The 15136-nt window shown below is 39.9% G+C and overlaps 1 protein-coding gene across 1 annotated transcript in view; it reads right to left on the bottom strand.

Annotated features, from left to right (window-relative positions):
• Znf140 (zinc finger protein 140) overlaps positions 1 to 15136 on the bottom strand; it is a 25546-nt gene extending 10410 nt beyond the window's left edge. Inside the window, 4 exon segments of the mRNA XM_004844052.3 lie at positions 1 to 1113; positions 12590 to 12685; positions 13037 to 13163; positions 14745 to 15136. Coding sequence (XP_004844109.1) covers positions 1 to 1113; positions 12590 to 12685; positions 13037 to 13163; positions 14745 to 14753 — 1345 coding nt within the window. The 5' untranslated portion in view covers positions 14754 to 15136.

The following is a 15136-nucleotide window of genomic DNA, read 5'->3' as shown; positions in this document are numbered from 1 at the left end:
AATTTTCATATTCATAGGGGTTCTCTAGGTTATGTGTTCTCTGATGTTTAGCAAGGTTTGAGCTCCAGCTGAAAGATTTGTTGCACACCTTACATACACAGGGCTTCTCTCCAGTGTGAGTTATCTTATGTAGGATGAGGGAAAAGCTCCTACTGAAGGCTTTGTCACATTCAGCACATGTATAGGGTTTCTCTCCAGTATGAATTTTCATGTGTTGAATAAGGGATGCATGCCAAGTGAACACTTTCCCACATTCATCACATTCATAGAGGTTTTCTCCAGCATGAATTCTCTGATGTTTAATAAGGAATGAGTGGCAACAGAAAGCCTTCGTACACTCATGACACTCATAGGGGGTTTTAGTTTTATGCATGCTCTGATGTCGAGTAAGATGTGATGAACGGCGAAATGCTTTCCCACACTCAAGGCATTCATAAGGTTTCTCCCCAGTATGTGTAATCTGGTGGTGAATGAGTTCTGAACCAGTGCTAAAGGCTTTCCCACATTTCCTACAGACATATTGTTTCTTTCCCATGTGAATTCTCTGATGTCGGGTGAGGTTTGAGGCACGACTAAAGGCCTTTCCACACTCAGTACATCCATAAGGTTTTTCCCCAGTGTGTGTTCTCCGGTGCTCAATGAGGAATGAAAGGTAACTGAATGTTTTATTACAGTCCTTACATTCATGAGGTTTCTTTCCAGTATGTATCATCTGATGTTTCACAAGATTTGAGATCTGGCTAAAGGTTTTCCCGCATTCCTTACATACATATGGCTTCTCTCCAGTATGAGTTCTCTGGTGTAATACAAGAGAAAAGCACCAACTGAATGTTTTCCCACATTCTTGGCATCCATAGGGCCTCTCTACCGCAGTTATGCTTATATGCTGAGTCAGAGCTTCTTCCTGAGACTTGCCTGATACCACTTGCCTGATACAACCTTGATTCCCTTGCAGCACCTCATTGCCATCCTCAAATTGCCAGTTTCTTTCCATACTGGAACATGTGGGATGTTGGCTTACAATTCTTTTCATTATCAAATACTGGGATGAATCATCTTCATAAGTAATATGTTTTGGAGATAAGTCTTTGATCTCACCATTTGACTGTGACACTGAAAGATACCAAAACAAAAAACAAAACAAAAAACCAGTAAATGATTGTCTCTCTTTTTTTTTCCTGAGTCCAGGCTGCTGAACTCACTACATAGCCCACGCTGGCCTCAAACTCCTGCCTCACCCTCCCAAGTGCTGAAAAGGGATCCATTTCTTTTCTTTTGCCCATGCATGTGTGCATGGATGTGTGTATGTTACTGGGGACTGAATCCAGGGGCTCATGCTTCCTAGCCAAGTGTTCTACCACTGATGTACACTCCAGTCCTTTTTACTTTTTATCTTGAAACATAGTCTCACTAAGGTGCCCAAGCTGGACTTGAACTTGTGATCCTCCTGCCTCAGCCTCCTCAGTAGATGGGATTACATGTAAATACTACTGTGCTTGGCCTACTGCTCCCTTCTTAAGGACAAACTTGAATTTTTTTTAAAAAATTTAACAATTCCATGGCTTTCATAGCTGCCACTTATAACTGAAATTTGAGGAATATGCCTAGTAACTGAGAAGAGATGTGGATACATAAGGGGAAAGACTACATATAGGTAACTGAAGGAGAAGAAACAGATCAGGAAGATAGTAATTGTGAAGGATAGGTTGTTAATCTTGTCTCTATTTAAAGTATATTTGTTGCCATACTTCTCTGAAAATGGCAATTTCATAATACTGTTAATAAGTTGTAAGTATTCCTCAGATCCCACAAAGACACCAAACTCTGTTAGCTTAGTGCTTCTGGAAACAGCTTACAATAATCTATCCTAAGTGGGAGGGAAAGAAGATTTTCTCTGAAAACTGCTGTCCATGATCCTCACTTTAACCCCACCCTCTGAACATAGGGTTTTTCCACAAATTGACAGATAAGCATTGGCTTGATTTTTATCAAGGCTGAATTTTAGGAATTCCATCACATTTTTAAACATAATTTTATAATACAACTTTAAAATCTTCCTTAGGAAATGCAAAAGTAAGGGTAAAGTATTCTCAAATGTTTCAGGAATAAATCATAAACCAAATGATAAGGTAAATGCAGCAACATGTTAGCAGTATGGGTAAAGGGCATGTGGATACTCTTCATGCTCTTCTTTTCTGTGAGTTTAAAATTATTTTTTCAAAAATACATTTAAAATTTTATTTTTCTCAGCCAGGTGTGGTGATGAATGTTTGTAATCCTGGCACTCTGGGAAGCCGTAGCAAGACTACTGCAAGTTCATACCCAGCCTGGGCAATTTAGCAATTTAGTGAGACCCTGTATCTAAAATTTTTAAAAATACAAAAAGAAATGCAGGTCATTAAAATGGTGCTGAGTTCAATCCCTGGTACTGCTAATTAATTGATTTTTCTCTAAAACACACTTTGGCACTTTGGGGAATGCTATCTTGTATTATTCCCTAGTACACCTGCTTTGCAAGCAATGTTGAAAGAAGTTCTTCAGAAACAGAAGTGTATAGGCCAGAAATTTGGATCTACATAAAGAAAAGAATGGGGGCTGGGGATTTAGCTCAGTGGCACAGTGCCTGCCTCGCAAGGGCAAGGTCCTGAGTTTGATCCCCAGTACCATACACACACACACACAAAAACACCATTAAATAAGTAAATGAAAGTAAATACAAATCTTTTCTTAAGTAAATATTGTATAAATCAAGAAATTTTAAAAATTTTGAACCAAATGAAAATAAAACTGACTAAATTTAGTGGAATACAGTATTTACAGGGAAATATTTAGCAATGAATGCATAGACTGTATTAGAAAAGAAGAAAGATTTAAAATTAATCATCTAGCTTCTTTAGGAAAATGGAAAGACCAAAATTAAATTGAAAATAATAACAAGAAATAAGTGATAAAAATTAAGCAGAAATCAATGAAAATGAAAATAGGATACCAAAAGAGAAAAATCAAGGAAATCAAGCTGGTTCTTTTTTTTTTTTACTGGGGATTGAACTCTGGATCTTGCGTTTGCGAGGCAGGCGGTGGAACCACTGAGCTAAATCCCTGGCCCTCAAGAGGGTTCTTTAAAAAGACCAATATAATCACCAAGCCTCTCACCAGGCTAATTAAGAAAAAAGATATCACAAATCACTGAGTCAGCAGTGAAAGTGAAAGAGAAGACATCACTCCTGATCCCTGGTGTCTTAGTTACTTTTCTCTCACTGCTGAGACAAAATACCTGGACCAGGGATTTAGCTCAGTGGTGCCACCGCCTGCCTTGCAAGTACAAGGTCCTGAGTTCAATCCTTGGTACCAATAAATAAATAAATAAATAAATAAATAAATAAATAAATAAAAAGGGTATTTCTCTGACATCCTGCTCAATTTAAAAAAAAAAAAAAAAACCTGATGCCCAAAGTTAAAGGGAGAAAGGTGTATTTGGCTTACAGTTTGTAGAGGTTTCAGTCCATAACTGGATGGCTCCAAGGCAGGGTGGCCAAGGGGCAACAGTTCACGGCAACAGAAGACCAACAAGGGAAGGGGGAGGGGCCTTCAACAATATCTTTCTGCCCCTTTTATCTTACACAGATAACTTAGGGCAGGTAGCACTCACATCCTCAATCCATTGCACCATGAATCAATTCTAGAAAAAGCCCCACCTGGGACTGCATGAGGCTTTAGGGGGACATCAAGACACAAGCCATAACACCTGGACATTGTAAAAATAATGAAATGCAAAGAGCAATTTTTTGATAACCTAGGTGAATGTAACCTAGATTTGATAACTGAGGTAAAATGTACCAATTCCTTGAAAGACACAAACTCCCAAAACTGTAACAAGAAACAATCTGAGTAGGCCTGTTAACAATTTAAGACACACTCAGCCATCTCCGACAAAGGAGCCAAACACCCTCACTGGAGGAAAGATAGCCTCTTTAATAAATGGTGCTGGAAAAATTGGGCTTCAACTTGCCAAAGATTAAAACTAGACCTGTATCTCTCACCATGCACTAAACTAAAATCAAAATGGATTAAAGATCTAAATATTAAAATAGAAACTCTGAACCAGTTGGAACAGAGGTTAGGTAGAACTCTTGAAGACATGGGTGTAGGAAAAGATTTTATGAACAAAACCTCAGTTGCCCGTGAACTAGCACAAACAATCAACAAATGGGATCGCTTCTTATTAAAAGGCTTCTGCACAGCAAGAGAAACCACCAGCAGTATGAAGAGACAACCCACAATGTGGGAAAAAATCTTCACCTGCTCTTCCTCAGACAAAGGTCTACTATCTTGAATCTATAAAGAACTTAAAAAGATCAGACCTCCCAAATTTAAAGACTCAATCCAAAAATGGGCATCTGAAATGAACAGACATTTCTCAGACAAAGAAGTAGAAATAGCAAATAAATACATGAAAAACTGTTCAACATCACTGGTCATTCTAGAGATGCAAATGAAAACAACGATGAGATTCCACTTCACTCCAGAAAGAATGGCTGCTATCATGAAATCAACCAATAACAAATGCTGGCGGGGCTGTGGGGAAAGAGGAACCCTGTTCCACTGCTGGTGGAAGTGTAGACTGGTGCAACCACTGTGGAAATCAGTATGGAGATACCTCAAAGAACTAGGACTGGAAGTCCCATTTGACCCCGCTATCCCACTGCTGGGGATCTTCCCCAAAGAATTAAAAGAATCATACCACAGTGATATATGTGCACCCATGTTCATAGCAGCGCAGTTTGTAATAGCTAAAACTTGGAAACAGCCCAAATGCCCATCAACTGGAGACTGGATAAAGAAAATGTGGGTTTTTTATAAAATGGAGTACTACTCAGCCATAAAAAATGAGAAATTAGAGACATTTATATCTAAGTGGATGCACATTGAGGCGATACTCTTAAGTGAAATAAATAGGACACACGTGTAAATACCGAATAGTTTCTCTGGTGTGAGAAACTGAAAGTGTAAATAAGGACTAAATGTATAATAGGTAAAATGAAATAGGAAGAAAAGGGGCAAAGGGGAAGGAAGTGGGAGGCCTAGGGGAAAGGATAGAAGGGAATGGGATTAATATGAGAAAATGGAAAAATAGGAACAAAATCTTTGTAAATAGGGAGGACTGGAGGGGTTGAAGGGAGGGCTGGGCAAGGGTGAAAAATAAAAACCAAGAGAGACTATGTAAAGGTGCAAATTTCCAATGATGAATGTCATTATATTGTATACCTAAAATGTACCAATGATTAGAATGAATAATCGATAATGTAAAATAGGAAGAAAAGGTCCAAAGGGGTAGGGGTAGTGGGAGGGGCAGGGGAAAGGAAAGAAGAGAAAGGAAAAATGATGAGAAATGGAAAAAATGGAAATAAAGTCTTTGTAAATATGGAAGGGCGGAGGGCGTGAAGGGAGGGCTAGGAATGGGGAAAAAAAAAGAACCAAGATGCATTGTGTAAAGGTACAATTCCCAATGAGAAATGTAATTGTGTTGTATACCTACAATGTACCAATAAAAGAATTTAATACAAAAAAAAACAATTTAAGAACTAAATCAATAATTAAAAACTTTCAAAACAGAAAGTACCAGGTCCAAATGGGTATACGATTTTCTGCTGTCTCTTTCAGAAAACAGAAGCACACAGAACACTCACTCATTTGATGAGGCCAGCATTACCTAAACCAGACAGGGCTGAGGATTTAGCTCAGTGGTACCATGCTGCCTTGCAGGCACAAGGTCCTGAGTTCAATCCCCTGTATGGCAAAAAAAAAAAAAAAAAAAAAAAAAACCCAAAGATAATACAAGAAAACTACTGATCAGTATCTCATGAATATAAATGTAAAAATTCTTCAGTAAAATACCGTCAACCCTCAGTGTCCATTAGTTCTATATCCATGGTCTCAACCAACCACACATTGAAAATATTCAGGAAAAACTGTACTGAACATGTGAAGACCTTTTTGTTATTATCCCTAAGTAATACAGTACAATAAATATATAGCATTCACACTGCATTAGGTATTATAATTAATCTAGAGATAAAATATAGAAGTTCTGCATAGCTTACATGCAAGTACTACATCATTTTATATAAGGGGTTAAGCATGTGCAGATTTTGGCATCTATAAGCATTTCTGGAACCAATCCTCTGTGGAGTCCAAGGAACAAGTATATAAGCAAATCAAACCCAATGATGTATATAAAAAGGATTATATCAGGAACAAGTGGATTTTGTTTTGGGTATGCAGGGCTGGTTGAGCATTTGAAAATCAATTAATGTAATCCATCACATTAACAGGCTTTTAAAAAGTAAAATCATATGATAAAATAGATACAGAAAAAGCACTGCAAAATCCAACACCCATTCATGATTTTAAAATCTCAGCAAAACAAGAATAAAAAAGAACTTCAACTTAATTTAAAAACATGAACAACTCTATAGATAACTTAGTTAATGGTAAGCAACATGGAGCCTTCCTACTAAGATTAGGAACAAGGCAAATATGTGTCCCCTTCACTACTGCTTTTCAATAAGATACTTAATATAACAAGGAGAATACAGTTGTCCCAGTATCATAGGGGACTGGTTCCAGGGCACTCTTGGGATACTAACATGCATGGATGCCCAAGTCCCTTATATAAAATGTACTGTTGTAGCGGAGGATATCAATAGTAGAGAAAGTTGTGTGTGGGGACAAGGAGGAGTTGGGAACTCTCCTCACTTTCTGTTCAATTTTGTTTTGAACCTAAGGTTTATTAATTTAAAACATCTCTCTGGGCATGGTGGTACACACCTATAATCCCAGCTACTCGAGAGATGAGGCAGGGGGATCACAAGTTCAAGTCCAGCCTGGGCAACTTGGCAAGACCTTGTCCTCCCAAATTTTTTTTTTTTTTTGCTTAAATTCTTTTCTTGGTACATTTTAGGTATACAATGTTTATGTTTATCGCTGGGTGCTTGTACCTGTACATGACGTATCTTGGTTCTTATTTATTCCCCATTACCTGTGCGTCCTTCACCCCTCCACGCTTCCCTATTTACACAGACTTTGTTTCCTTTTTTTTCTTTTCTCATAATTTTTCCTTTCCATTCTTTCCTTTCCCCTTCCCCTCCCATCACCCCTCCCCTTTGGACCTTTTCCTATTTCAAATTATCAATTATTAGTTATTAATCCTTTTAATCCTTATTTACACTTTCAGTTTCTCACACTAGAGAAACTATTCGGTATTTGCACATGTCTGTCCTATTTATTTCACTTAAGAGTGTGGCCTCAATATGCATCCATTTAGCTATAAATGACTCTAGTTTCTTGTTCTTTATGGCTGAATAGTACTCCATTTTATAAAAAAAACCCGCATCTTCTTTATCCAGTTTCCAGTTGATGGACACGTGGGCTGTTTCCAAACCTTAGCTATTACAAACTGCGCAGCTATAAACATGGGTGTGCATATATTGCTGTGGTATGATTCTTTTAATTCTTTTGGGAAAATATCCAGCAGGGGAATAGCTGGGTCAAATGGGACCTCCAGCCCTAGTTCTTTGAGGTATCTCCACACTGATTTCCATAGTGGTCGCACCAGTCTGCACTCCCACCAACAATGGAGAAGAGTTCCTTTCTCCCCACACCCCCTGCCAGCATTTGTTATTGGTTGATTTCTTTTGTTGGGGATGGAGCCCAATGGTACAGTGCTTGCTTACCATTTGCAAGGCCCTGGGTTCAATCCCCAGTACTGGAAAAATAAATAAATAAAGATTTTAAAAAGCCAAATTCATGTATCCTACCCAATCTTTTTTTTTTTTAGAGGAAAATATGGGTTTTATTCTTTGTTGTTTTTTTTCATTAAGTTTATTGGAACATTTTAGGTATAAAATAATACATTCTTCATTGGGATCTTGTACCTGTACATGATATATCTTAGTTCTTATTTTTTCTCCACTTCCCTGCCCTCCCTTCACCCCCTCCACCCTTCCCTATTTACAGAGACTTTGTTTCCATGTTTTCCTTTTCTCATATTTTTTTCTTTTCCCTTCTTTTCTTTCTCCTACCCTTCCCACTTCCCCAATTCCTTTAGACCTTTTCTTCCTATTTCACATTATCAATTATATCATTTGAACCTTATTTACACTTTTAGAATATCACACCATGGGGGCCGGGGATTTAGCTCAGTGGTTTCGCTTCCTCCTCCACAAGTGCAAGGACCCGAGTTTGATCCCCAGTACCAAAAAAAAAAAAGAGTTAGAATTTCACACCAGAGAATCCATCTGGTATTTACACGTGTGTCCTTGGGCCGGGGATTTAGCTCAGTGGTTCCACCACCTGCCTCGAAAGCACAAGGACCTGCGTTCGAGCCCCGGTACCAAAAAAAAAATAAAACTTCTACACGTATGTCCTATTTATTGCACTTAAAGGTATGGCCTCAATATGCATCCATTTAGCTATAAATGTCTCTAGTTTCTTGTTCTTTATGGCTGAGCCACCCAATCTTTATAACAATTTCTGGGGTAGGGTCTGCTAATATATGTTAGAAACTTCTCCAGATGATTCTTTTGCAGACTAAAATTGGGGGGCTAGGGAGTAGCTCAGTAGTAGAACACTTGCCTAGCAAGCAGGTGTTTTGCAATTCCCAGAAGCACGGGGAATACAGGGAGTGGAATGAATACAAAACTCAAAAGCAGATTGTTTAAGTGCAGATTAAAGTTTAAGAACCAAAGGCTGGGGATGTAGCTCAGTGGCGCCGCGCCTACCTGGCGAGCGCAAGGTGCTGAGTTAAATCCCAAGTAGTAGGGAAAAAGAAAGTAATAAAAAAAATTTAAGAAGCACTGTAATACCTTTCTTCTGCTCTAGAATTTGATACTCATTTGCTTAGTGGTTTTGTTTAGTTTGGGGACGTTTTGTTTCGTTTTGTTTTGTTTTTTCGGTACTCGGGATTGAATCTAAGGCCTTCACACTGAGCTATATCTCTAGCCCTTTTTCTTTGTTTACTTTGAAACAAGGTCTTGCTAAATCACTAAGTTTCCTAGGCTATCTCATACCATGCAATCCTCCTGCCTCAGCCTCCCAGAGGGATTAGGGTGGTGCCAAACTGATCAGTGGACTGATTTAGTAATCACTCACCCTTAATCCTAGCACCCTCAATCCTAGCATTGGATCATGAATCAAACTCACACTCTAGATCCAGCCACCTCTGAAAAAGCCCCACCTATGACTGCATGAGGCTTTGGGGAGACATCTAGACATAAGACATAACAGTAGTGGTGAGTAAATACAGTAAAATATAACACATTATTAAATCTGTACATCAGGCTGCATAGGTTTGGGCAAAGCTATAAGAATAGAATAGAGGACCTACACACACAAACACAAAAATTAACATTTAGTTTCTACTGAAACAATGAGGATGGGACAGATGTGCCAATGAGCGCTATCATAAATAACTGGAACTACACAGAGATATCAAGGTTGACTGCTAACACATATAACACAAAAATAAAGGGAACCAAGGATCTAAATATTTTGGGGTTTTTTTGTTTTGGTTTTGGTACCGGGGATCAAACTCAGGACCTTGTGCTTGCAAAGCAGGTGGCAGAACCACTGAGCTAAATCCCCAGCCCAGGGATCTAAATATTAATGGTAGAAACAAATAGTCTATTTAAAAAGAAAATATAAGAAAATGTCTTCGTGATTTCTTCATTAGGAGCTACTTTTTTTGAACAGGGTCTCACTATGCAACTCAGGCTGGCCTTGAACTCACTATGTAGCTCAAGCTGGCCTCAAACTCACAGCAATCCTCCTGTCTCAGCCTCCCAACTGCTGGGACTACAGGCATGCACCACCACGCCCCACTTAGGAAACACTTTTTTTGGTACCAGGGATCGAACTCAGGACTTTGCACTTTCGAGGCAGGTGGCAGAACAACTGAGCTAAATCCCCGGCCCAGGAAACACTTCTTAAATAGGTAAAATTTTAAAAGTACTAACCATAAAGAAAAAAACCGATAAATACAGCTATACTATAATCAAGAATTTCTGAACATTGAAAGACATTATTAGGTGGGAAAAGATAAGCCACATGTGAATGTAAAAAATTCAGTACTGGGGATTGAACCCAGGGCATTCTTACTGAGCTATATTCAAACCTGTTTTGAATTTTTTCTTTTGAGATAGGGTCTCGCTAAGTTGTTCAGGCTGAGCTCAAACTTGCCATCATCCTGCCTCAGTCTCCCAGAGTGCTAGGATTACAGATATGCCTAACTTGAAAGAAGATTCTGGAGTGAGAATCAACAGATAAATGAGGAAAAACCTTCAAGATGTACTTCACAAATGAGGGCAGCTAAATGTTTCATAAATGTATAAAATGGTGCCCAACCTAATCAAGAATCATAGAAATTCAGGTTTAAAACAAAAGCTACCTCTGGGTGTGGTGACACATGCCTGTAATCCCAGCACTCAGTAGGCTGAGGCAGGAGGGTGATGCTACCTCAAAAAACCAAAAAATAGGGCTGGGGATTTAGCTCAGTGGTTCCGCCACCTGCCTCGCAAGCGCAAGGTCCCAAGTTCAATCCCTGGTTCCAAAAAAATAAATAAATACAATAAAAAGACAAAAACTGCAAGAGCTGTATTAAAGTAGTGGGATTTGAGACAGTGTTTCTATGACCTCCTTTTTTCTTACTTCCCTTATATGTGGCTTAATAGGTTTTGTTACATTTTTTTAAAATTTAGAAGAGCTGGGCACAGTGGCCATGCCTGTAGTCCCAGCTACTTAGGAAACTGAGGCAGAGGCAGGAAGACTACTTGACCCCCCAACCCCAAGTTCAAGACCTCATCATCAACATTCAGAAAAGAACATATTTCTTGTTTATCTCACATTTAGATGAGTCTCCCTGTGCTCGCTTTGGTAGCATATATACTAAATGAAGTCTCCCTGTTATGCCTTGTTATGCCTCATGATTTCAGCCACATCGGTATCTCTTCCCAAGTCCTTCTCTACAGCCTCCTAGACAGTGTACAATATTAATGGCCTTGCCTCAGTTTTTACAGCATTTGTTGCCTGTTCCCTTATCAGGCCTTACAATCTGCTGCTTACGGAATGCACATGTTTCTCCTTTTTTCTCAACAGGAGTGCTTTCTAAAGATCACTGAACCCCAGATCTTTGCTGCAGAACCAACTATAGAAGTAACAGAATTTTTCATAAATATACCTATTTAAGCTCCACAGATCTGTGTCAGAATCTTCAAGGGTAGAGGTTTGGCTGTATTTATTTCTAAAGAGTCTCAACAGCAATTCCAGCATCAACCAAAAGTGAAGACTTTCAGAACAATTATGTTCTAGCAGCCTGTCGCTACACACCTTCACTTGGAAATACCATCCTCTACTCACACCAAGAATACTTCAAACTAATTTGTCTTTTTTTCCCCAAAGCTGGCCATTTTCCTGCCTTTATGATTTTACCATCCCTACCAAAATTATCTATACTCAAAATACCAACTTGAAAGAAATTCTTTTTCTCTCATTGCAGAACTACTAATCTCTATCTCGTTATAGACACATTTTATCTCAGTAAATCATAAATTCCTTAGTAGCTATCACACTTTATTTTTTCATTACCCTAAGTGACTGACTACAGTATGTCAGTTTCTGTAGTAAAAGAAAGTCTTAACAAGACTAAAATATCATTAAATAGTGTTAGGAGTCTATATGAATAAATGAATAGATCATCAGCTAGCCAAGAATGGGCCAGGTGGTGTAGCTCACTGGTAAAGTGCTTGCCTAGAATATGTTGTGAGGCCCTCAGTTCAATCCCCACTACCATAAAAAAAAAAAACTAAAGAATGAATTAATCTTTCTAAGGTAATTAAATAGAACAGCACCATGATATTAATAAATAAACATATATATATATGCACTAGAAACATGCCAATTTGAAGAAAGGAGTAGCTAATAAAAGAGATAACACGGGGCAGAGGGACATACTGGTATCTATCCATTCAAAAGGAGGGGTGAAAGGGCTGGGGATTTAGCTCAGTGGTGCCACTGCCTGCCTCGCAAGTGCAAGGTCCTGAGTTCGATCCCCGGTACAAAAAAAAAAAGTAGGGAAGAAGTATGAGAACTGGGCATGACATGGTCCCTTGTAGAACTGAGCAAGACTTCATAGTTTCTATACATCTCCTATCTTTCTTTTTTTTTTTTTTTTGAACTGGGGATCAAACAGTTTCTTGAGCTTTCGAAGCAGGCGGCAGAACCACTGAGCTAAATCTCCGGCCCTGTATCTCCTATCTTTAAGGGAAAAATTTCCAACTAGTACACTAAAAAGCATTTAATATAGAAAAGCATTTCTTATTGGCTAGTTGGGCTGTTATTTTTTAAATTTCCTCTACAAGCCGGACATGGTGGCACATCCCTATGATCCCAGCAACGGGGAGGCAGGAGGATCACTGAGAGTTTCAGGCCAGCCTAGACTACATGAGTTTAAGGCCACCCTCAACTACATAGAAAGACCCTGTCTCAAGAAACCAAAATTTTAAAAAACTCCCCTACCAACCTCGAACTCACTCACCTGAAAAGAGATCTCTGCTCATGTCTCCTTTCCCCAGCCAGGGCTCTTTCCCTTGTTCCAATAAGGAAACAACAACTGGCTTAAAAATGGAAAGACCTGCTTGCAGAAAATAAATTCAAAATCAGTCCTTAAATTCTAAGAAACAAGAGCCCATTAAAATAAATGTCAGATGGAACTATGAAGAATGTCTGAACATTAGCTAAAGTTACAACCCCCAATTGAAAACTTACTTTTAAAAAACGATACCTCGGAGTGGGGATTTAGCTCACTGGTTCTGGCACCTGCCTCACAAGCAGAAGGTCCCAAGTTCAATCCCCGGTACCAAAAAAAAAAAAAACCAAAAAAACGATACCTCCCTTGTGTGACTGTTTAGACAAATAATGAAAAGTTCCAGCAACTATCCTAAAGAACAAATTATGTCTTGAAGGAGTGAGGAGGACTACTTACCCAGTGAGACCAGATGGCCATAGTTCTCCAACATAACACATCTATACAAATCTCTCTGAGCAGGCTGGAGCCACTTCCACTCCTCCTGGGAGAAGCCTATTGCCACATCTCTGAATGTCACTGATCCCTGCAATGACACATAGATATGTGCAGAAACAGCACTCATACTCCCAAAGTCCCTGACCAAGGAGTGAAATAAGTCTCACTGTGCAAAGTATATAAATGGTAGCCATGAGAATTTCCAGAACTGAGTAATTCCACAACTAAGCCTTACTTTTTTGTTTCATTAAAAAGAAAAAAAAATAAAAACAAGTGATTTATACTGAAATGATTTACAGTTTTGTTTAAGATTTAGGACTACACAGGCGAGGGATTTAGCTCAGTGATTCTGCTGCCTGCCTCATAAGCACAAGGTCCCAAGTTCGATCCCCGGTACCAAAAAAAAAAAAAAAGATTTAGGACTACATATGTAAACATGGATTTCTCACTCTGGCTGAAAAAGTCTTATAATCTTCTATTCCACAAGTAGTGTGTTTAATAAGCAATACGTTGGGCCGGGGATTTAGCTCAATGGTTTCGCCGCCTGCTGCGCAAGTGCAAGGGCCCGAGTTGAATCCCTGGTACCAAAAAAAAAAAAAAGCAATACGTTCTCCTTACTATGAACCTATTTTAATATGAATTTCTTCATGCCAATAGCTGGCTGCCGCAGATAGCAGAAGCAGCACCCTTCAAATGGGACATGCATAATCAAATCTGTCAAGTTATAAAATTTAGCAGTAATTTTAGCAATGTAACAGGACAGGGAAGATATGCAATAAGGTACCGACCTCCCAAGAAGGAAATACAATACTTCCCAGGATGGAACCTAAAGCTCTTTTCTAGTGTTAGGAGAGTAAGACCCTGCTTTGAAGCCTGGTTTTGCTCCACTTGATGGTCCATACAATTGTAAGGCATGAACAGGAATTAAAAATACCACAAACTAGTACCAATGCCAGAAAACTAGTATGGCAAAGTTATATTTTACAGTTTTAAAGTTTAAAAAACGATGAAAGATTGTTCACTAATAAAGAGGCTGGGCCGAGGATGTAGGTCAGTGGCACCCTGAGTTCGATTCCCAGTACAGAAAATAAATAAATAAAATAGTCTGTTTCCTAGAGTAAACAGGTCTGCAGCAGTGGTAGAAACTGGGTTCCACAACAAAATGAAGAAGGTTTAGGATTTGGAGACAAGTAAGACAAAAGGTAGGCCACGTAAGTGACTAAGAACGAGAAGTGATTTGGCATGGTCGAACCTGTTATGCCCTGCTCCGTAAAAGATAATCACCAGCATTTAGCCCCAACTAAAATGAAACCATCACTGTTCCTTGCTAAAGAAATTTACAGTCATATCCGCAAAATGGGTTCTGTGGGTTCAGGGGTTTTGTTCACGGCTGCATCCTCAAGACAGCCTGCGCCGCGGATTAGAATCTCGAGACTCGGAAGGTCTAGGACTGGGTCAAGCATGCTCATCTTTAGTAAGTTTCAGGCGATGTTGGCACTGCCTTCTAGGGATCAGCGCGAGTCACTGACGCGAATGCTGAAAGACTCTCAGTAAGAACACGACGCATTAAAGAGTGAACGACGGCCAAAAGGGACACACGGAGCAAGGGACAGCAGCTAAAGAGAAGCGATCCGGGTCCTCACCGCTGACAAACGCGGCACCAGCTTACCTGGGGCATGGCAGGAAAGGAGACCCAAAGCGCGCAGGCTATGTGCCTGCACCTGGATGCAGCCACGTCCTGCCCGGCCTCTGGCGCTGGCTGGGCAGCGCGTTCTACCCGTGCTCTGCTGGCTGGCGCAGAGGTTCCGATCTCGGAGGGAAGCTAGCGCGGGAAGGGCAGCCTTGTAGCCGCCTGCACCCTGGACTCCGACCCAAAAACTCCACCAGGCGTCGCATACTTTTGCCTTTCCGAGCCTCAGCGATGCAATCACTACCAGGCTGCCAACAACTACATTTCCCAAAGGCAACGGTGGCGAGGGGCGACGGAGCGTTTCTGCCCTACTACAGCTCCCAGTGCGCCCTGTGGCCACGCCGAGTGCAACAGGAAACAAAGCCGACCAG

The sequence above is a fragment of the Heterocephalus glaber genome, unplaced genomic scaffold (assembly GCF_053883595.1).
Source record: "Heterocephalus glaber isolate CG9 unplaced genomic scaffold, H.glaber_assembly_v1.0 deba00001687, whole genome shotgun sequence".
Lineage (NCBI taxonomy): Eukaryota > Metazoa > Chordata > Mammalia > Rodentia > Bathyergidae > Heterocephalus > Heterocephalus glaber.
The sequence above is the reverse complement of the archived record's forward strand: the minus strand, read 5'-3'. Positions and strand labels throughout refer to the sequence as shown.